A 21,487-nucleotide genomic window follows, 5' to 3' on the forward strand; every position below is an offset into this window, starting at 1 on the left:
GCACAGGCTCAGCTCCCATCACCCTCACAGAGGGGAGCAGACAGGAAGTGGCTCACTTGGGACAGCACTGGGCAGCCGGGACAGACTGCAATAGGACTGGCATGAGACAGCACCCAGAGGCAAGACGCTGGGGGGCATGGGTGGGACCCAGATCCCGAGGGGAACCTGGCCCACAGGAGAGTGCCCGAGCCACAGGATGGGGCGGACAAGACCCGGGAGCCAGCTGGAAACCACGAAGCCAGGTTCTCATGGGCCTGGCTACAGGGTGGGGGTCGCCCGATCTGGGGCTGTCAGGGCGACCGCGGGCGGGGCTGGAGACCTGGAGACCTGGGGAATCCGCAGGGCAGGCTGAGTTTTAGGTGGATCATTTTGCATGGCCTGCAAGCAAAGCTGTGAAACCCAAACGGCCCTGGGCAAAAACAACAGGTGTCCCGCCCCCCTGACAGCTCTGCGCTGACGCTGTCCGTCTGTCATCTGTCCCGCAGGTCTGGGAGCACAGGAAGGGAAACACGACTCAAAGAAAAGAATCTTTTAATAAAAATTACTCATAAAAAGGCTAACAAATTTCAAAGAGCAAGAAATTCTGTAATACATTTATAAAAGAACATTTGGTCCTTTTACAAAAAGCTCCCTTTTAATTTAAATACATTCCTTATTTACAGAATAAACATCAAGTTTCATCTATATTTGCAAAGCATATTGCACATTACGGAGAGAAGCCGTTAGTATTTCAGCGAGTTCTCCCAGAGTTCCCGGCTCGCCACTGTTTCTGCGGAAAGATTCGCCTTTCTTGTGCACAATAAATAACAATGCAGCTTGTGTTTGTTAATTAAAACTAAAACTAAATACCTCTGGAAGTATCATTCTCCTGCCTCGGAGAGAGAGGAAGAGCACAGGGCGCTGGGGACAGGCCGGGTTCCAGCCAGAGCCCAGCGGGAGCAGGACCCCAGCCGGGGACACCCGCGACTCCCAGGACCCTCCCACAAGCACACTCCCTGCCCTGCAGGTAGAGGCACTGCGACAAGAGCTGGGCATGGGGACCGGACAGTGACGGTCAGGATTCTCTTCCAAAGCAACCCTGAGGCTGAGGGAATCGGTCAGCCCCCACTCGGAGCACAAGCAAGGAAGACCCCTGGAGCCCCCAGAAGGAAGGGGGAATTGTCTGACGTGCAGTCCGCAAGAGCCACAGAGAGGACGGACACCTGTCATCAGGGGTGGGGGAGGGGGCGGCTGCCCAGCCACAGATGCCGCCCTGGACCCTCTGTCCCCAGATCCAACATGGCAAGTGCAGTCTCCAGTCCAGGGCCAGAAAGGCCCAGGGCATCATCAGATCCCGCGGCCTTGGTTACAAAGAGCAAGCTCTGGTGGAAGAGCCGCAAGGACACAAGGAGAGGCCTGCAAACAGAGGCGGCTTCACAAAGGCAGGCCCCACCAGAGCCAGCACACTCCTCCTCGGCCCCCTCCCTGCCGGGGGAACAGAGCGCCCCGCGCGGCTCAGGGACAGCAGCCGAGCCACTCAGCCGCAAGTGGGGACACGAGGGTGGCCCTGGCTCACGGCTCCCGCAAGGACGCGGCCCTGCCAGACACTGGCGTCCCCAGGCAATTTCCGGGCCACTCCCTCTCCTGCCCCAGCCCTGCAGGGTTCCCACAGCTGCTGAGGTTCTGATCCTCAGAGAGCAACAAGCATTGCTGACTTGGCTCCAAGAACCCTGGCACCCACCACTGGACACCGGGCAATCCGGGGGAGCAGGACTGACGCACAGAACAACCAGCACCGCCTCTCCTGTCTCTGTGAACCCAGCACCCGACAGTCAAGGGGGCCTGACTGACACCTAACACGCAACACGTGTCGCGCCACCCAGGCCCAGGACGCACAGGCCACACCCCAGGCACAACCACAATGGCGCTGCCCAGCCCAAGAGCTGGGCCCAAGCCCGGGAGCCAGGGCACCCAGAGCAGGGAATGCAGGCACAGGGGCAGCCCCTCCCCCACAAGGGTCCTTAGTAACCCACCCCACGTCGATCCGCCGGCAGCAAAGGTGCGGAGACGCGTGTGTGACGTTTCTCTCAGGCCAATACAAGTGTGTACAGCAGGTGATCAGTTTTCTACCCAGGAGACCAAACGCTGCTGGAACCAGGGCAGTGCTTTGGAAACGAAGAAAAAAGGCAAAACCGAAGCACTCAGTTCACTCCCCCAGCAAACACCCAGAAGTCAACAGCCGCACCGACTATGCTAGCCCTCCCGCGGGATCTCAGAGGACCACACGACGCACGCGTGGATTTTCAAAACAGAAACTCCTCAGTGTTCAAGACGGGAGAGGCTGCCTCCCCTCCGCCCAAAACACGAGGAACTGGGGGCGCCCACCGCCAGCCCCAGACAGAGTGGGCACACAGGCAGGCCGGCAGGACACACGGTGCAGGAGCCATACGGGGCCAGGGCGGGGCCAGCGCCAGCCTGCCCTGATTGACACCCGTCTAGTGCAGACACACAGCAGAGACAGCTGCAGCTCCAGCTGCGAGAACAGAAACCAAAGATCCAAGGCTCCACTTTGAGCACAACTTCCTCCTCCCCTGCCAGCCTGCAGCACCTGGCTGCAAAGCAGACTGCCAAGCCATTTCCAGAATGTTCCTAACCCAAACCCCCCCAGACCCCTCTCCCTGAGGGCCCAACACTGACAAGCCTGCTACACTGCACAGAAGCTGCAGCCGCCAGGGCCCAAACCCACCCACAGCCCTGGCGGAGGGGGGATGCGACGGAGACGGCTCAGGGCGCCTCTGGGGCACTCGCGCACCCACCTGGCACAACCCAGGGATGAGACACCCAACTGGAACCCAAGCCCACAGCCGGCTCAAGCGGACTCCAGTCAGCACAGCACAAGGTTGTGCTCGGGCGCCGCTGGCTCTCTGAAGGCACTGACTGGGTTTGGGGACTGCAGGAGGTCAGGAAGGGCAGGCCACCACCCAGCCCCGCCCGACACACTCCGGCACGGCCCAGCCAGGGAGGGCAACTGCGAGCAAGGCCAACGCCGCTGACCAAGGCAGGAGCCTGCGGCACCTCGAAGCTTCGGGCACAAGGGAGTGACGCTGTGACGTTTCCCCTGGGTGACCCCAAATCAAGGTGGGACCCCTGGGAACGAGCCCAGCAGGGAAGAGGCCAGTGCTGGCCGTGTGGTGGGCGGGACCGCAGGTGCCCACGGGCCCGGGCTGGGCAGTCTCACTGTGGCGCACGGGCCTGGCCTGAGCGCACGGGGCCGAGATGCAGGCACAGCGGCTCCGGCTCCTGCAGCGCGAGTGCCGCGAGAGCACACAGTCGAAGCCCGTGCCCTGCACTCCTCACCTCGGACTACACCCTCGCGACAAACAGGGCATTTTATTGAACAGAAGGGAGACACCGAGCTGTGCGAGAATCAACGAGAATCAACCAGGCACGGCCGAGGAGCCGAACAGCGCTTCCCATACCACCACGGACGCCAGGCTCGCGCTCATCGTCCCGGCCCGCGCCTCCACGGGCGCCAGGCTGGTGTTCATCATCCCAGGCCCAGACGCTGGCAGGGTCACACGAGGCCAACCATCTGGTCGATCTGCCGCATGTACACGCTCTTCAGGGGCAGCGCGTACCTGCGCTCGTCTGGCACGCGGTTGCACTGCAAGACAAGGGGCACGGGAACGCAGCATGGGTGAGGGCGCCCCCAACCCAGGGCTCCCAGCAGGTCGTCAGCACAGCCCCTGCCTCCGGGGACCGAGGCAACTCCTGCCCTTGGCCAAGCGGCAACGACAAAACCCCGCAGACAGAGCGTGGAGCTCCCCACAGTTCAGACTCTCTGCAGCCGGCAAGCCCCAGCTCACGGAGCCCTGCGCAGCCCAGCAACACTGGTCCCCATGCTTTCCCCATCCCTGCTGCCCAAAGGCCCCAGCCTGGGCCATGCCCCTCGCTGCTCCACAACCCACCACCAAGCAGCCTGCACCGTGACTCCTGCTCTCTGTGGGACAACCCAACACGTCCAGGGCCAGGCCCCTCCACGCAGCCAGCACCCAGAGGAGCGTCTCTGGAGGACTCCGCAGGGGCCCAAAACCCAGCCGCCCCGCAGGGCTCCGCAGCGCTCTGACAGCAGCCAGCCTGTTTCCCTGGGGGCCACACCTGCCTCACGCCCCTTCTCTCTCCTTCCCCACACTCCAGGGCCAAGGGAAACCGGCCTGTCAAGTTAGCCCAGGCTGACAGTGAAGGGTAATCAGAGACCTACCGTCTGAGCCACCAGGGGCCCCAGCACGCCCCAGCCTGAGGGGACACAAGGCCACAGCACAGACTGTGGGAACAGAGGCTTGAGACCTCACCGATGCAGCCCCTCCCCGACCCCCACTTCAGACCTGTAGGCTCTCCCACTGCGGACCAGGAGAGCAGAGGCCGCCAGCTCCCGGTGGAACCAGGCCCCCATGGCGGGCAGGGGTTGCACTCAATGCCCCTGGGACCCCATCTCCACCCACGCCACCTGCTGCAGCCCCAGGAAGACACCCTGAAGAACCAGGCCAGCAGGCTCCCTGGACCTCCTACTTCTGAACAGGACAGCCAGGGAGGTGCCCAGCATGGGACGGGCGAGGTGCCTGGCGCTAGCTGGGCCACCCCCACACGTCCTCCAGGTGCCCTCCCCACAACACGCCATCTCTCCGGGAAACTGCCCAGGCTCGCAGGCCGGCATGCCCTCCCTCTCCTGTCAGGGCCCCCCTTCCCCTCCTCCCACACCCAGCCCAGAAGCTGCCACTCACGTTGGAGCTGGAGTTGATGACCCTGAGCTCCTGGGACTTGGGCCTGGGCCCCGACCTCCTCCCTGAGGCGGGACTTCCCTCTTCAGAGAAGAACTCCTTCCACGGCAGCTCCCGGAGATGCTTGTCCACGGACACGATGTGGCCCTCCGTGGTGAACATGTACCTCGTGCCAGACTTGTGCACCGGGTTCTCCTCATCAAACAGCTCCAGGGGAGGAAACAGGAAAAGGCACAGCTGGCACCTGTCACACCCCCCCACAGGGGCTCCCGGCTGCTCACCTGCTCCATCCGAAGCCAGGACAGGGCACACACCCAGCCCCGCCCTGCCCACACCCAGCGCAGCCCAGAGATCCACCAACTAGGCCAGGAACCAAGCACGGGGCCCCTGGAGCTCCCTGGATGTTCCCAGGTGCTCCACGGACACCCAGACAAAACACGGCAAATGTCAGGACCCCGTCCAAGGATCCGGACAGAACCTGCACCCCTGCCCCTAACACACCACTCGTTTCTTCCATCAGAACAACACCGGGGCTGACACTGTGGCATAGCAGGCTAAGCCTCCACCTGCAGTGCCAACATCCCATATGGACGCCAGTTTGTGTCCTGGCTGCTCCTTTGCTGACGCAGCTCTCTGCTGTGGCCTGGGAAAGCAGTGGAAGATGGTCCAAGTCCTTGGGCCCCTGCACCCACGTGGGAGACCCAGAAGAAGCTCCTGGCCTCAGATCAGTCCAGCTCTGGCCACTGCAGCCATTTAGGGGAATGAACCAGCAGATGAAGACCTCTCTAACTGTCTCTCTCTGTCAAAGACCTCTCTAACTGTCTCTCTCTGTCTGTAACTCTACCTCTCAAATAATAAAATAAAAAAAAAAAAAATGGCAAGGGGCCGGCGCCATGGCTCACTTGATTAATCCTCCACCTGCGGCACTGGCATCCCATTTGGGCGCAGGGTTCTAGTCCCAGTTGCTCCTCTTCCAGTCCAGCTCTCTGCTGTGGCCCGGGAGTGCAGTGGAGGATGGCCCAAGTGCTTGGGCCCTGCACCCGCATGGGAGACCAGGAGGAAGCACCTGGCTCCTGGCTGCGGACCAGCGTAGCTCCGGCAGTAGCGGCCATTTGGGGAGTGAACCAACGGAAGGAAGATCTTTCTCTCTGTCTCTCTCTCACTGTCTAACTCTATCTGTCAAATAAAAAAAAAAAAAAAAAAAAAAAAGATGGCAGCCCTCATGGCTGAGCCCTTTCCTGCAACAGCGGGTGTGGTACAGGAGAGGGTGCAGCAAGAACACCCAACCCAATACAGGCGAGTCTGGGGCAGGGCAGGCGTTTGGTCAGTGATGACTGGATCAGGAGCCCCCACCTCACCCTGTTTCCCATAGGGCTGTGTTCCAAGATCTGCAGGGACGCCTGGAGCCCTGGGGGGCACAGAGCCCCCAGCTACCAGGTTTTCTCCCACGTAACCTGTAACTGAGGCACACCAGGAAATTAAGAGCAAGACGGGTCCCAACCCTATCCTACAATACAAATCGTCAGAAACACAGAGGCCGTTCACACCGGCATTTCCCATTCAGCATTTCTGGACCAAGGTTGACGACAGGTAACGAACTGAAGGGAGCCAAACAGTGGATAAGAGAGGACGAGACTCAGACACAGCAGGAGCCTGGCCCATCGCTGTCACAACTCCACGGGAGAAAAATGGGACCCAGCACAGCTAGGAACCGAGAAGGAGCCAAGTGCGCCCCTCCCAGGTGTCCTCAGTGAGCCCCAATCTCCCCCGGAGCCGAGTTCCCCCGCACACACCCTGGTCTCCACACTCACTGTGAGCTTCCTCCTCCCCCTCATGGCCAGGCTGGCTGCCCACACCCAGATCACCTGCCATGCTGGGCTGCCCTCCCACCCACAGGCACACACCCCTCCACAGGCTCCTGCAAAGCATGGCCCCAGAGGGGAGTGGCTGTCCAGGATCAGAACAGCAGCTCCACAGCCTGGCTTCACACAGGAACCACTGCTGGGCCTCTCGGAGCCCGATCACCCCGGCCGAATCCTGGTACGGGAGTCACAGTACTGGAAGACCCCACCCAGCCCTGTGGCTGCCACCCCTGCGCCTCAGCTCCCAGCCCCTACACCTTCACAGGTGTGCTGGCGTCCATGGCCAACCTGTGTGCAGAGGCAGAGTGGGCAGAGCAGCCACGCAGTGACCACACATGCGCTGGACACGTACTGGTGTGCAGAGGCAGGTGCTGGCTCGGCTGCGGTCACCCGCGATGCCAGGTCCCTGCCTGTCCCCACAGGCTATGGATCCCAAGATGGGAAGGATGTGTGCCAACCAGCTATCCCAGGAACTCTCTCCTGTCCAGAGAGACACAGTGTATACCCAGCAACGTATGTCTAGACAGATGGCTGGACTTGGGTCTTAGCCAAGACCACGCACATCAGAGGCGCCCAGAGCCATGGACGCTGTCCCCTCCTCAGAGACACCCCACACACCATCAGCACCTCCCACTCTGCCACCACAGGTTCTCATCTGCCGTCACCGAGAGGCCAGCAACCAGGGAGGAGGCAGCAGTGTCCCCAGCACTGCAGCAGGGCCCGGCAGTGTCTGCCGGAGAGCACAGGGCACACCCGCCTCGCCTCGTGGCACCGGCCGCCCCAGGCTCCTCCCGCCTCACACATACCAGATACAGGTACTTGCAGGTCTCGCTGAGAAAGAAGCTCTCCATCCGGTCCTCCTTGGACTTGTCTATGACGTGGTGCAGGGTGGCGTACCCACATCTGCAAAACAGGCGTCCAGTCAGTGCAGCCTGCGCGGACAGCCACCAGCCAAGCCAGCCAGCACAGACTGAGCAGGGCCAGGGCCGCCAAGGCCAACCTGCTTCAGCCTGCGCGTTGCCAATCCACCTCTACGGTGGCTTCGCTGCTCAGTGACCAGGTTAGTTGTGGGCTGCAGGGAATGACAGCAGTGGGTGGTTCCCGAAAGGTAACAACATTGAGATTACCGGCAAGAGGTTTACGCGGACGGGGCTGGCATTGTAGCACAGCGGGGAAAGCTGGTTCAAGTCCCAGCTGCTCCATTTCAGATCCAGCTCCCTGCCAATGCACCTGGGAAGGCAGTGGAAGATGGCCCAAGTACCCGGGCCCCTGACACCCATGTGAGAGACTGGGATGAAGCCCCAGGCTCCTGGCTTTGGCCTGGCCTGACTATGGGTGTGGCAGCCATCTGAGGAGTGAACCAGCAGATGGAAGACCTCTGAATCTGCCTTTAAAATAAACAAATCTTTCATAAAATTAAAGAAATTTATAAACCCTGATTTAAAGCTTTTTGTTTTGTTCTGTTTGAAGATTTACTTATTTTATTTGAAAGGCAGAGTTAGCGAGAGAGAGATAGAGGGAGGGTCAGAGACAGAGAGATCTATCTTCCATCCACTGGTTCATACCCCAAATGGCCACAATGGCTGGTGCTGGCCCATGTCCAAGCCAGGAACCTGGAGCTTCATCTGGGTCTCCCACGTGGGTGCAGGGGCTCAAGGACTTGGGCCATCTTCTACTGCTTTCCCAGGCGTATTAGCAGGGAGCTGGATAGTAAGCAGAGCAACTGGGACCCAAACTGGCTTAGTCCTCTGCGGCACAACCCCGCGCCCCAGTTTAAAGCTTGTATTTACGGAAGACAGGACTTGTAGCGCTGACTTTATAGGAGAGCCTAAAACAGTATTTTGGAAGGAAATATTTATGACACTCCAGTTGGTTTAAAAACAACAACAAAAAAGGTCACAAGACGGAAATACAGTTTTTGCACACATGTGCACACACCCATCTGTTTAAGCAGGGAAGACTGTGGGCATCTCCACAGCTGGGCTGTCGGACAACAGGCTGCAACTTCCCATTCTCCGTCCTCCTGAGGTGTGTGTGCATTACCTGTGCAACCAGGGGACACAGTCTTGCTGGGCACTCACAGCAAAGACGGGCCCTGAAAAGCAAGTGCCACTCCCGACGGGCCAGCTTCCCCACAGGGCCCGTGTCCGGGATCTGCCCAGCGACCCACAAGCACGGGCCACGAGGGACCAGCGCAGCACGCAGGGAGCGGGAGACTCACTTGACTTTCGTGTGCTTCTCCAGACTCTGCAGGATGTCCATTCCCACGTGGAGGTAGAAGGGGTTCTTGGTTGCCTGGGGGAGCACGAGAGCGCGTGACTTGGCGAGCACAGGAGACGAGGCGCCCGCTCACCGCACCGAGGGGTCACTGGCAGCCAAGGCCCACGGCGCCCTGTGGTTCTCCTCACAGCACACCTGTGACCTGCTTCACTTTAGCCAGGTGAGGGTGACCTGACAGCGGCTGAGAACGACTCCAGGGTCTATCCTGCCTCAGGTTTCTCTAGAAACTCAACACAGATGGGCAAACAGGCCCTGGCCCCACTCCACTCGCTGCATGTGAGGAAGGGCCAGCAGCGGCCCTTAAGAAACCAGCGCTCAGCGCTTCCTCCGCCGCCGGAGGGCTCTCTTAGGGCAAAGCTCTCAGGAACTCGGGCGGCCAGCTGAAAGCCAACAACTGCAGGGTCAGCGTCCCTGGAGTCAGGGCCCCCAGGTGCAGCCTCAGAGCCGAGGCGCTGCTCCCTGGTGCACACAGGTGGTGACAACTGAAGGAGGCAGTGACAGAAACCAGGAGGGCAGGCCCACGGCCACAGGAAGAAGAAGAGGAGAAAAGAGTTAACAGCAGGAGCCCCCTGAGAAAGGGGCTCTCCCCTCTGCCCTCTCGGGAGACCAGGCGTCCAACTCTCACACGTGCCGCACCTCATTCCCAGGATTTCCCCTTTCCCTGCCTAGAGGCAAACTCCAAACCTCGGCATTCACCCCACTACCAGAGCACGCAGGCCCGGGGCACCTGCCAAGGCCTGGCCTGCTGACCCACACCACGGCCACTTCCCAGGAAGCCGAGGGCTCAGGTGGCAGCCCCGGGAACAGACCAGGGCTCCTGCAGACTGCGTGCTAAGGCACGCACCGAAGGTCAAGAAGAGCGCTGCCCACTGTTCCCACGTGAAGCCAAGGGGCACTGACACCAACCCCACGAGGAGGAATTTCCTTGCTGTCTGACGACCAGGACGCCGGTGCAGAATCACCGCACACAAAGGGCTGTTATGGTCAAATCAGTCTGAAACACAGTGAGCGCACTATCTCCCTCTTCAGTACAGACAGAAAAATAAGTCCTTGCAAATGTGAAGAAAACACCCGGGTGAGGGGCAGGCATTTGGCACAGTGGTTAAGCCCCTGTTCAACTCCTGCACTCGAGTGCTGGGTTCAAGACCCGGCTCCTCCACTTCTGGTGCAGCTGATGCCCTCTGGGAGGCAACGTGCAGGAGACAAGAACGGGGTTCTGGGACTCTGGCTTCACCTGGCCCAGCCCTGGCTGTCGCAGGCACTGGGAAGTCCAGCAGATGAATGGTATCCCTCCAACTGTCTCTCTGCCTTTCAAACAAAATGAAAATAAATAAGAAAGATAGCATCTGCCTACAGATGCAGATTCCACCCTGTGGAACCACGACTAACAAGACCGCGTACAGGTGCAGACTCCGAGCATCTAGGAAACAGCTTCGTCCCACAGCAGCCAGCAAACGTTCACCAAATCCAGCTGGTGCTCAGAGACAGGCACCACGAGCAGGCCCCGCACCTGGTAGAGGAGATACGTGGACTCCACCAGCTCCGGCCGCAGCGGGTAGAAAAGCACGTCCGGGGCCTGCAGCTGCCAGTTGTACCTCTCGGGGAGGGCGCCGTACCGCCTCCAGATGGCGTAGTAGAAGGCGTGCAGACAGATGGCGTCTTCCACGTCCCCTATGAGAACCTAGGCGACACAGGTCACCCACAGTGACAGGCAGGACACGGACAAACCACCCCAGGAGACAACCCGGACGACCAGGGGCCCTGGCTTCCAGCCCATCAACGCCAAACTGACGGGAGCTGCACACACAGGTCCAGCTCCATGGTTCAACCAGCAGAGCCCAAAGCCCAGAGACCCACGACCCAGGACAGTCGCAGCCACTCCTCCAGCCGGGTCCGGCCTGTCTCTGCCCAGCACCGGGAGGACGGCGACTTCACTCAGTGCACAACAGGGACACGCTGCCCTCTGGACCTCCCCAAAGCAGCCAGCAAGCCCCCTGACGTGGAACCTGTCACCCACCTGCAGCCCGGGGAAGAAGGCCTGCAGGGAGTCGATCCAGGTGTTCACGAGCTGCCCGTTGAACATGTTCACGTTGACGTACAGTGGGGGGTCCCCCTCTCCTTCGTTACAGGCTTCCCGCCTGCAAAGTCAAGGAGCACACGGAGGTGAGGAGCCGTGCACAGCCACACCGGCAGCGGTGCCCACACGGCATCAACTCCGCCTCTCACCCACTCCTGACCCCTCCACAGCTGCCTCTGCAGGGACATGGGGCCCCCGTGGGCCAGAACCCCCGCCATGGGCACCCAGCTCTCAGCCCAGCCAGTGACACGGCAGGACCTCACAGTGCCTCCCAGACAGCACCAGCTGGTGAGCTGAAGGGCCCTGCAGCCCTGCTGCCCTTGAAGTGAACTGGCAGGGAACGCCAGCTGTGGCTGCAGAGTCTAACCGAGCGGGTGACCTGGAGAGGGCCCCAAGCCACAGGCGAGCCCCAACACAGTGCGGGACAGCCAGGAGCTTCAGCCAAGCCTGTGAGAAGCCCTGGGCTGGAACCACCCACTCAGCCACTCCTGGGTGCCCCCTGAACACACGCGGGCTGTGCCTGAGGCTCGGGGCTACCACCTCTTCCCCCAGGGCAGACCAACAACAGCTCGGGGGCGGCAAGGCCAGGGCAGAGCGCGGCAGCCCCTGGGGGCAGGGCCAGGACCAGCAGGACGGTGGACGCACCCTCGACGCATGTAGCTCTGAATGCTGCGGTAGGCGGCATTGAACATCTCCAGGTCTTCCTTCTCCCCAAACAGAATGTAGGACTTCAGCAGGTACTCGTAGAAGGAGTCCAGCCCGGCACCCAGGCCGCTCTGCTTCCCCACCCAGTGGCCCGTCTGGATGTTCACGACGTTGCCTGCAGAGACAAACACGCCCCGTCAGCTCCCAACCACCCTGGCTGCCGTCAGCCCGGCAGGGCAGGGCGGGAGGAGGGGCCTGTGGGGCAGCCCCCTCCACACACACGGCCTTGGACGACCGACCCAATGTGGGGATCAGCACTGACCCCAGAGGGAAAGTGCTCCCGCCAGGCCCACAGTCCTCCCTGGACTCAGCACCGCCCCTGCGGGGGATCTATGCTGAGAAAAACACGCGCTTAAAGACGTATAACACTGTCTGCCGTAAAAAGGAAAAAGAAAAAACAGTAAGTCATCTCAGCGTGCAACATCGCGAACAGCCTCAGTGGACAGTTACGTAACTTTTCACAGTAATGCAAGCATAATGCAAGCAAGGCAACAACTCGGCCACGAGTGACTGTCTGCAGGTCCTACACCGGGACACGCCGGCACGAACGGGCGACACCTTATCTCCACTGCTGTTCAAGACAGCACAATTGTAAAAACTTGGGAATTTAAGACCTGTGAGGACGCCCTGTAGGTCTGCAGCAGTCACGTCACCTCTCAATGCCCAGAAGCAAAAATGTCCCAGTGCACACGGCAGTGTGACAGCAAACTCCACTGGAAAGTAACATTTTATGTTATCTCAACGGTTAACTGCTCATTACTGAATACGAGTGATGAAAATGTGGGGTCATCACACCTCCCTATCACACGTGTCCGATTTCCCATGACCACTTAACAACAACAGATGTTTGCTCAAACACCCTCAAGAGGGCAGAAAATCCAACTCTCCCGACAGGTTCCCTCCCATAGCACACGCCTAGACTTTCTCCGAGGGAAAAGGCGCTCCACGGCTCACCCCAGACGACTCTAACAGAATACTGGAATGAGGCAACAAGACTTGCCCCAGAGGCAGTCAATCATCCTTAGTGGAGTATGCCCAGCGGACGCAAAGCCGAGCGAGTCCTGAGCCAATAACGTGATTCTCTCCTGCCAGGGCTCACAGCCTCAGGGCCAGCGCCATGGCGCAGCAGGCTGAGCTACACTCCGGCATAACCATGAGAGCGCCAGTTTCAGGTCCCAGCTGCTCCACTTCCAGTCCAGCCCCCTGCTAATGCGCCTGGGAAGGCAGCAGACGATGGCTCAAATACTTGGGCCACTGCCACCCATGTGGGAGACCCACTGGAGTCCTAAGCTCCCGGCTTCCGCCTGGTCCAGCCCTGGCCACTGCAGCCATTTGGGGAGTAAACCAGCAGATGAAAGAACTCTCTCTCACTTTGCATCTGTCACTCTTTCAATTAAAAAAAAAGAAGAAACTGCAGTCTTGCTCTAAGCGAAAGGTGAAGGTGGCAGGCACCGCGAGCCGTTCTCTGTGTGTTCCAGGGCAGACCCCGCCGGCACCAGCCCCACGCACCCAACAGTCCCGTGTCGTGGCTGCGGAGGTTCCACAGGGCTTTCACGGCGCGCCTGGCCACCCACTCGAACGTGGAATCCCCCAGCAGCCGGCTCAGAATCCCGAACTCCACCAGGAGGGAGCCGGCTCCCGCCGTGCACGTCTCGTTGTTGCTGTCAGGAGGAACACCCGTCTTCAGATTCACCTGGAACAGCAGAGACAAGGGATCCGTGGCAGCCCAGGGCTGGAATCCAAGGCAGAGACAGCACACTTGGCTTCTAAGCCACGCTCGCCACATCACAGCGAATACGGGCGTCCACAGGACACAAGTGAGACGCCGCCAACCCCAGGGCGTGTCTGGCGCTCTCTCTCTCTTTTTTTTTTTTTTTTTTTTTTTTTTTTGACAGGCAGAGTGGACAGTGAGAGAGAGAGACAGAGAGAAAGGTCTTCCTTTGCCGTTGGTTCACCCTCCAATGGCCGCCACGGCCGGCGCGCCGCAGCCGGCACACCGCGCTGATCCGATGGCAGGAGCCAGGTACTTATCCTGGTCTCCCATGGGGTGCAGGGCCCAAGCACTTGGGCCATCTTCCACTGCACTCCCTGGCCACAGCAGAGAGCTGGCCTGGAAGAGGGGCAACCGGGACAGAATCCGGCGCCCCGAGTGTCTGGCTCTTAAGAGCTGCCTATGGGGAAAGATTCCAATAGGACGCACCAGGCCATCTCTCGCCTGCAGGTTTCCATGGTTACACAGGCCCCAGGATTTGGGGATGGAGACAAAAGCAAGCAACGGAATCGCTTATCCATCTTAAAAGTGAGCTCAGCAAACAAGAACTCGTCTCAGACAGGGGCAGGGCAGAAGGCAGGGCCAGGATCGAGTGCAGCAGGCTGGCTGGGTCCCCGGCGGAACTGTGGGCTCAGGGACGCCACCGAGATACAGGCGCATCACAGAGCTCCCGTTCAGTCAACAGCCAGCCCGCGGGGCAGCACAGGCCGCTGGGGAAGCAGACCCGAGTCAGAAGTGAGGGCAAATGCCCCAGGCGGTTCTGCAGCAGGGGCCCGAGTCACACAGGAACACAAGTTCCAGCAGGGCAGTGTCAAGACAGCGAAGCCGGGCCGGCGCCGCGGCTCACTAGGCTAATCCTCCGCCTAGCGGCGCCGGCACACCGGGTTCTAGTCCCGGTCGGGGCGCCAGATTCTGTCCCGGTTGCCCCTCTTCCAGGCCAGCTCTCTGATGTGGCCAGGGAGTGCAGTGGAGGATGGCCCAGGTGCTTGGGCCCTGCACCCCATGGGAGACCAGGATAAGCACCTGGCTCCTGCCATCGGATCAGCGCGGTGCGCCGGCCGCAGCGCGCCAGCCGCAGCGGCCATTGGAGGGTGAACCAACGGCAAAGGAAGACCTTTCTCTCTGTCTCTCTCTCTCACTGTCCACTCTGCCTGTCAAAAAAAAAAAAAAAAAAAGATAGTGAAGCCACTGTGTGCCCAGTACACAGTAGGCGCTCTGTAAATGCTGTGTGCATTCCAGCACATTTAATTCCCCGCAATGTCCCGTTCTACGCCAGCCCCGCTTCCCCCACCACGAGAGAAACCCATCAGGGCAGAAAGGAGGGGCAGCCATCTACCTACCCGCGGGTAGGGGATCCCCGTCTTGGTGTTTTCAAAGGCGGGGAGCAGCCGCACGGCCAGGTCGTGGGCCATGTGCAGCAGTTCATTGTCGTAGTCCTTGATCGCCATGTCCCCAAAGGGCTGCTTGGAGTCGGTGATGATTCTGTGAGCAGACAGCAGGCTGCCCAGGACCCTGATGGCGGGAGGAACAGAACGGTGAAGCCACGCCCCTGGGAGCGCACACACTCCGGTCCAAAACGGGAGAAGACGATCCTCCTTCCTCGCGGGGCCGGGGCCAGGGCCGGGGGGAGAAGACGGCTTGCCCAAGGACCGAGGGCAAGGCCGAGCAAAACCCAAGTGACTGAGGGGCAGGGCGCTCCCAAGGGACTGTTCACGGGCCTCAGGGATTCATAACCCACTACGGACGGCCCTCACGTGGGGGCCGGCAGGTGACACACAGAAAGCAACAGAGGGCCGACACCAGGCCACTGGGCTCCTGCCTGGGAGAGGCCGCAAGGACGGACAAAGGGCAGAAGATGACCCGCTCGGGGCACATTCCAAAGGATTAGACTGCGCCCCGGGGCCCCTGGCTGTACTGGTCCAGGGCTCCGAAGTGACTGTGACCCCTTCCCCAATTGTCCCACAAGGCTAACAATTCCATCACCTGGACTGTTACAAGCTAATGAAATTTCCAAAGCATTCAAATTAAACAGGGGAACTGCCACAATGTATCAGACTACAGAGTGCAAGATACAAAGAGGGGCAGGGAGCTCATGGCCCTGGCCCAACCCATCACACAGAGAGGAGTGGCTGGAGGGAGGCAGCGACAGACACTGACAGGCGACAGCCCACCCGGCAGGCGGGCACGCGGGACAAGCTTACGGCTCTGGAGATGCGCAGGGCTTTTCCCGCGCCCGAGGGCGGGAGGAAAGAGAGGACACGGGGCAGGGGACACGCGCTCCTGCCACACGCCTGTCTTTCTGAGCAGGCCCAGTACAGCCGCTCCGAAACAGCAACTGTTGTGGCCAGGGTGGGGACTAAGAGGGAGCCAGGGGCGCACTGCGCGCAGGCGGCCTGGGCGGACCCTCCTGGCCTCCCCCCATGCTCCGAGACACCCCAGCCCACCTCACGAGCCGCTGTACCTTATGGTGGCCTCGAAGACTTGCACGGTGGAGTCTTTGTCGAACGACACCGTGTCGATGACGAGCTTGACCGCCTTCTGGAATTCGGACGTGTTTCCCATAATCTGCAGAAGAGGGACAGAAACGCTCAGAGCAACGCCAGGAGCGCTCGCGGCTTCGCCTCCCAGGTCTGCGCCGCCTGCGGGCTGGATGCCGGGGGAGGAGACACGGCAGGCCGACGGGTGAGTTCTCAGGAGGCCGTCTCCAAACAGCAAAACCAGAAGTCACTCTGTGGCTGCCTCACTTCCCCGTGCAGGGGCCCGCCCGCCGCAGCAGGCGATCATGGGAGAGGAACAGCACCCTGGCTGCAGACGCCACACAGCCACGGCAGGAGTGGCCCAGGAAACCCAGGGAACAGGAACACGACTTTGCTCCCCTCTTCCTGCTCGACTTGATGCCCGAGACCCAGACGTCCGTCCGTTCTGAGAAACAGCGGCGACACCTTTTAGAGCTTGGAACCAGTGACACTGAACACACAGAATACACGATCAGCCTGACGTCCTTCAAAACACAGGACGAGAGCTACACTGCCTCTGCTGGGTGTGCAGGCACGATGTCACCCTAAGCTACCCTCTTCTCAATGAGGAGCAAAACGGGCCCGAGATTTCACGGGATAACCTGAACTAACGGATCCACTGCAGACTTCCGGGAGCAGAGTGATATCACGTGCAGAAATCAAGCAGACCCGAGTCCTCCCAGGGACGCCTTATTCTCCGGCGTCTGCCGGGCTGTGCCAGACAGAACAAGCACAGGCGGCTCTGCTCTGCATGCGCCTCACTTCCTCCTTCTGAGAAGATGACGCAACAACGCCACAAGTTGCATGCGGCGGTCAGGAGACTGCGTTCTTGTGTTTGCACAGCAAGTCTGCCCAAGCCTGTTCAAAACGTGAGCCAGAGCAAAGCTTAAGGCTCAACCTAGGAACCCCTGGAAAGCCAGCCTGAAGACGGCCACAGCCACGGGCGGCTCAGCACAGAGGCCCGCTGCCGCAGGTGCCGTGGGCCCAAGGAGCGCAGATCCCACGGAGGATCTGAAGAATTGGCTACAGAGCCCAGGGGGCCAGCTGGGGGGACGGAGCAGTCAGGGGTGTCCCGACCACAGGACTGGTCTGCTGTCCCCACATGCTGACGCGCACCGTGGCCCTCCCTTCATGGGCCAGGCAGAATCCGCAAGGTTCAGCTGGGAAGAGAACTCTCCCCTCAAGGAACACACCCTTGGGATCCTGCCAGGAAACGCTGGGCCGGCATTAGTTCCTCCTTGACACACACGCCTGCACCTCCCCCACGTCCCCGGCAGCACAGAGAGCGCAGTAACAGCTCCGGTCTCCATACATCAGGAGCGGGGCCGATGCAGGCGAGGACCGGCTCAGAGGGGCGAGCTGCCCGCAGCCACGGGTGTCTCGGGACCTCTGCCTGCAGGCTGAGACAGCCTCACTGTCATCTGTGACTCAGGCCGCACACAGCTGTCTGGGCACGTCCCGACGGCTGCTGTGCAGAGTGGGAAGGAAACTCAACCGCGCTGCCACCGCAGCCTCACCTGGCCGAGGCCAGCACCCTGGACTTCCTGCCTCTGCTGCTCACCAACGCGGCTGTGCAGCAGCCCCTCCGGCTCTCTCCAAGCGCCTGCTGCCGCCAGCAAGACCCCACTGGCTGTCACACAGGCTTGGCTAATGGGACTCAGCTCTGACCTCCACGGGATGCCGGGGAAGCTGAGTCAATTATTAAACCCAGGACAGGCAGAGGTCTGCTGGGCGGGACCCAAAGCAGCAGAGGCCCCAGAGCCACCAAGACCGAGGAGAACCTGGATCAACAGCTGCGCACACCCAGCCTGAGGACGGGTGCCACGCCCTGGCCCAGCAGCAAGGACGCAGGCAAACCACAAGGCAAGGAGAGACAAGGCAAGCACCCACCCTGGCAGCCCACGGCCACGCTCAGTGTCCAGGGAACGAGGGCAGTGGCAGCAGGGGGGCTGTTCACACGTGGCTGGCACCAAACGTGCTCAGGGTGCCCACCCACCCGGAGCTTCTGTGCCTTACTCCCGAGCCAGCCATAGCACCTGGAGTAGTCGCAGATTCTCGGCGGGGCCCTCTGGGAATGAGACAGGGAGGCCCGGGGCACACAGCGCCCCCCCGGGGAGAGTCACACCTGCCTTCTCCATTGCTGTAGGAGAACCACGTGCCCCTCCCCTCACTGAACCATCTGCGCTTCTCCCACTCTTAACACAGTCGCCAAGAAACAAACACAAGCGATCAGAACTACCAGCAGGTTCTGTGTGCCAGGGTCCCCGGAACTCGCGTCGCGGGGGGACCGGGGTCACCATTCCCCAGCATCCAAATGAACTGGGGGAGGGCGGACACTCACTGCAAGCGTATCCAGGGCATCCACCAGCGTCAGCGAGTAGTTCCCCAGCACATCGTTGATGTTCAGGTTCGAACTGAGAAAGAAGCAAAAGTCCAATCAAACACGGGAACTTCTGAACGACAGTGACAGACAGGTCTTCCATCCGCTGGTTCCCTCCACAAAGAGCTACAATGGCCAGGGCTAGGCCAGGCTGAAGAGGAGCCAGGACTCCACCCGCATCTCCCATGCGCGTGCAGGGGCCCACGCAGGTGGGCCATGACCAGCTGGCTGCCTTCCCAGGGAGCAGGGAGCTGGACGGGAAGTGCAGCAGCTAGGACTGGACCAGGGCTCCACTACGAGACGCTGCTGTCACAAGCCGCAGGGTATTTTCACCCACAATGCTGGCTCCAGGCACCTCATTTCAAAAGAGAAAAAGGACAAACCCCAAACCCATCACTGGCCAAGTCCTCGTACTGGGGGAGGTGTACGTCATGAGCTGCAGCTCCCACTGGGCCTGTGGGGACAGCCATGTTGCAGAACCAGAGACACAGGCGTGGACAGTCCCGCAGCGGGAAGAGACCTGGCCCTGTCACGTGCCCTCCGTGACAGTCTTATCACCATCAGCAATGTGTGACCGCGTGCACCCTTGCACAGCTTTGCTCTCAGGACTGTCAGAAGGAGAGGGACAGCTTGTCACAGGAACCAGTGTGATATCTGAATACAGACCACACTCCCAGCCAATCAAACTCCGACAAGCACACACCTCCCGCTGCAGGCTGCTCACCTGTCCCGTGGCTGCCGAGTGAATTCACTTCTGTCTGCACTTCTTCACTCACTGCCCCTCATTCCCACAAACCCCGAGATGGCATCCACACACAGCCACAGCAGAAAGGCAGCCTCCCCCTTCTGCCCTGCACCCCACAGCCCACACACGCCAAGGGACAAGTCTTTCTGTGGCTCTAAGTGCTGAGGACCGCGACGACCACCAACACTACTGATACCTCTGCCGGGAGGGGGAGTTCTGGGGGCCGCATGTGCCGCTCAGGCCCAGCCCTCCGGCCGGAGCTCGCCAAGACTACAGAAGGAGACCTCATTTACCAGACTCCAGAGCGAGAAGGCCCCGTCTCCCTGCCAGCAACAGCTACGCTGGCATCTGCCACCTGCTCTCACACCCCACAGCTCTGCACGGGGCCCCCAGGACAGCCTGAGGGTCCTGCCCGACCTCCCGGGGGAAGCCCCTGCCGGACAGACCTCCCAGCAGGTCTGGCCACTCCGCACTGGCCAAGGCCTCCCCCCCACCAGCCTCAGCACACCCAGCTGCTCGCGGCTCTCCTCTGAGAGCGCCCTGCGGGAAGCCGTGCCACCAGCCAATGCAGGACACGGCATTCACGGCGAAACCTTAGCTGTACTTTTTAAAACAAGCTACAGAGATGGGGCTGTGTGGGAACCAGGGCTATCCTGGTCCCACAAGCTGTGCCACCTGCGTGGCCTGGGTTCTTCCGGATCGAGTCACAGAACGGCAAAAGGTGCCCTCAAGACAAGAGCCGTGGACGCTGGACGCCTCTCGGGGCAGCGCCAGCCAGACAGGACCCAGGAAAAGCAGGAGGAGGGAGGCGGGGTCAAAGGCCACAAGAAGGTGCTCCCTGCTCACTTCCGCTGCTGAGTTTAAATATTTAACCACAACGCCCTGCAGCCCAGAAACAAGAGCAGGGTCCAGCAGCCCCTCGGCCGGGCGGTGACCAAGCAAGAGCCCTCGCTGGCCGCACAGGCCCGGCGAGGGAGTGGCCAGCCGACTGTGAGCACCTCACCGCTCTCCAGGCTCGCTCCCTGAAATGGCCCCGGCGCAACACTTCCTGCGCCAGGCCCAGGCAGTCACCAAAACGGCCAACAGCTGCCCGGGGTACAGGAAAGGACTGGCAGCAGCCGTGCAAGGTGCTCACCAGAACACGTCTGGTCACTAACAAAACGAGTAAAGCAACCAGGCGGTGCAGGGTGAGGCCAGCATCCCCGAGGGCGGGGACCGGGCCGCTCCCAGCCGCTCTGCTTGCGAGTCGGCGTCCTGTGGGTGCGCCGGGGCAAAGGCCCAGGCATGCGGTCCCTGCCACCTGCGTGGGAAACCAGCACGAGGCTCCCGCCGCTGTCACTGTCAGCTGCGGCGGCCACCTGGGGGTGAGCCAGCGGACGGCGGGCCTCGCTGCCTTCCAAACACATCGATCCATCCTACACAGGAGGAGAGGGCGGGAGGCGGGCTCGGCCGGTCCACACCGCGAGCGCCCCGCGCGCGCACTCCCGCCGCCGCCACAGCTGGCAGTGACACTGGCGGGAGGCTTAAAGCTCCGGAACTTTACTCTCCGCGCACGAAAGGCCGGGACCGCACAGGCACCGGCGTCCCGGCGTCAGGTGCGCCCGAGCGGGGCCACCCCCGGGCCCGGCTCGCTCCTCCCGCCCGGAAACCCGCAGCGTGGCCGGGCTCTCTGCGTCTCAGAAGTGAGCGCAGACCCCGCGCTCGCGACTCGGTGAGCCGACGTCGGCCGCACCGCGACGCGGGAGAACCGCGCGGCCCTCAGCCGGCCCGCACTCACGGGTCCCCGCGGTCCGGGCCGCGGCCGCGGCAGTGGATGGGGTTGAGCTCGTCCTGCGGGAAGGCGTGCGCCATGTAGTTGTCGTAGCCGAAGACGAACATGCCCCGCGCCAGGTCGCGCATGCGGGCCCGCAGCTGCGGCGGGAAGGCTCCGCTGTAGCGCCGCTCGTACTCGTCCGGGCCGCCGCGGCCGCCGCGCGCGTAGCCCCAGTGCGCCGCGCCGCACACGCCGCGCCCGGGCCGCGCCGCCCCGCGCCGCGCCGCCGGCCGCAGCCACGACGGCGCGCCCGCAGCGCCGGGCTCCGGGGCGGGCGGCGGCGCGGCGCCGGGGCCGCTCAGGCGCGGGAAGCCGAAGCCGAGCGGGAAGCGCTGGTAGAAGCCCAGGCTGGGCCCCAGGCCGAAGACGAGCCACAGCACGGCGTGCAGGCCGAGCCGCAGCAGCAGCAGCCCCAGCACGAGCGCTCGCCACTGCATGGTGGCGCGGGCGCCGCGGGCATTATCTCAGCGCGGGGCCGCCCGCTGCCCGCCGCCGCCGCCGCCGCCCGCCCGCGCGCCGCGCGCGGCCCCTTTAAGGAACTTCCCGGTGACGCACCAGGAACTGCCCATTGTCCCCCGCCC

At 61.7% G+C, this 21,487-nt stretch overlaps 1 protein-coding gene across 1 annotated transcript; it reads right to left on the bottom strand.

The window, feature by feature from the left end:
- Positions 1–514: 514 nt before the first annotated feature.
- EDEM1 (ER degradation enhancing alpha-mannosidase like protein 1) lies at positions 515–21,419 on the bottom strand. The gene is made up of 12 exons (XM_008273591.4): positions 20,871–21,419; positions 18,310–18,382; positions 15,914–16,017; positions 14,793–14,964; positions 13,191–13,374; positions 11,622–11,796; positions 10,917–11,037; positions 10,410–10,580; positions 8,841–8,914; positions 7,426–7,522; positions 4,761–4,964; positions 515–3,643 (listed from the first exon to the last, which is right to left on the bottom strand). Exons 1-12 carry the CDS (start codon positions 21,341–21,343, stop codon positions 3,554–3,556), a joined length of 1,938 nt encoding a protein of 645 aa, XP_008271813.4. The 5' UTR covers positions 21,344–21,419; the 3' UTR covers positions 515–3,553.
- Between the last annotated feature and the right edge of the window lie 68 nt (positions 21,420–21,487).

This window comes from Oryctolagus cuniculus, chromosome 10 (assembly GCF_964237555.1).
Source record: "Oryctolagus cuniculus chromosome 10, mOryCun1.1, whole genome shotgun sequence".
NCBI lineage: Eukaryota > Metazoa > Chordata > Mammalia > Lagomorpha > Leporidae > Oryctolagus > Oryctolagus cuniculus.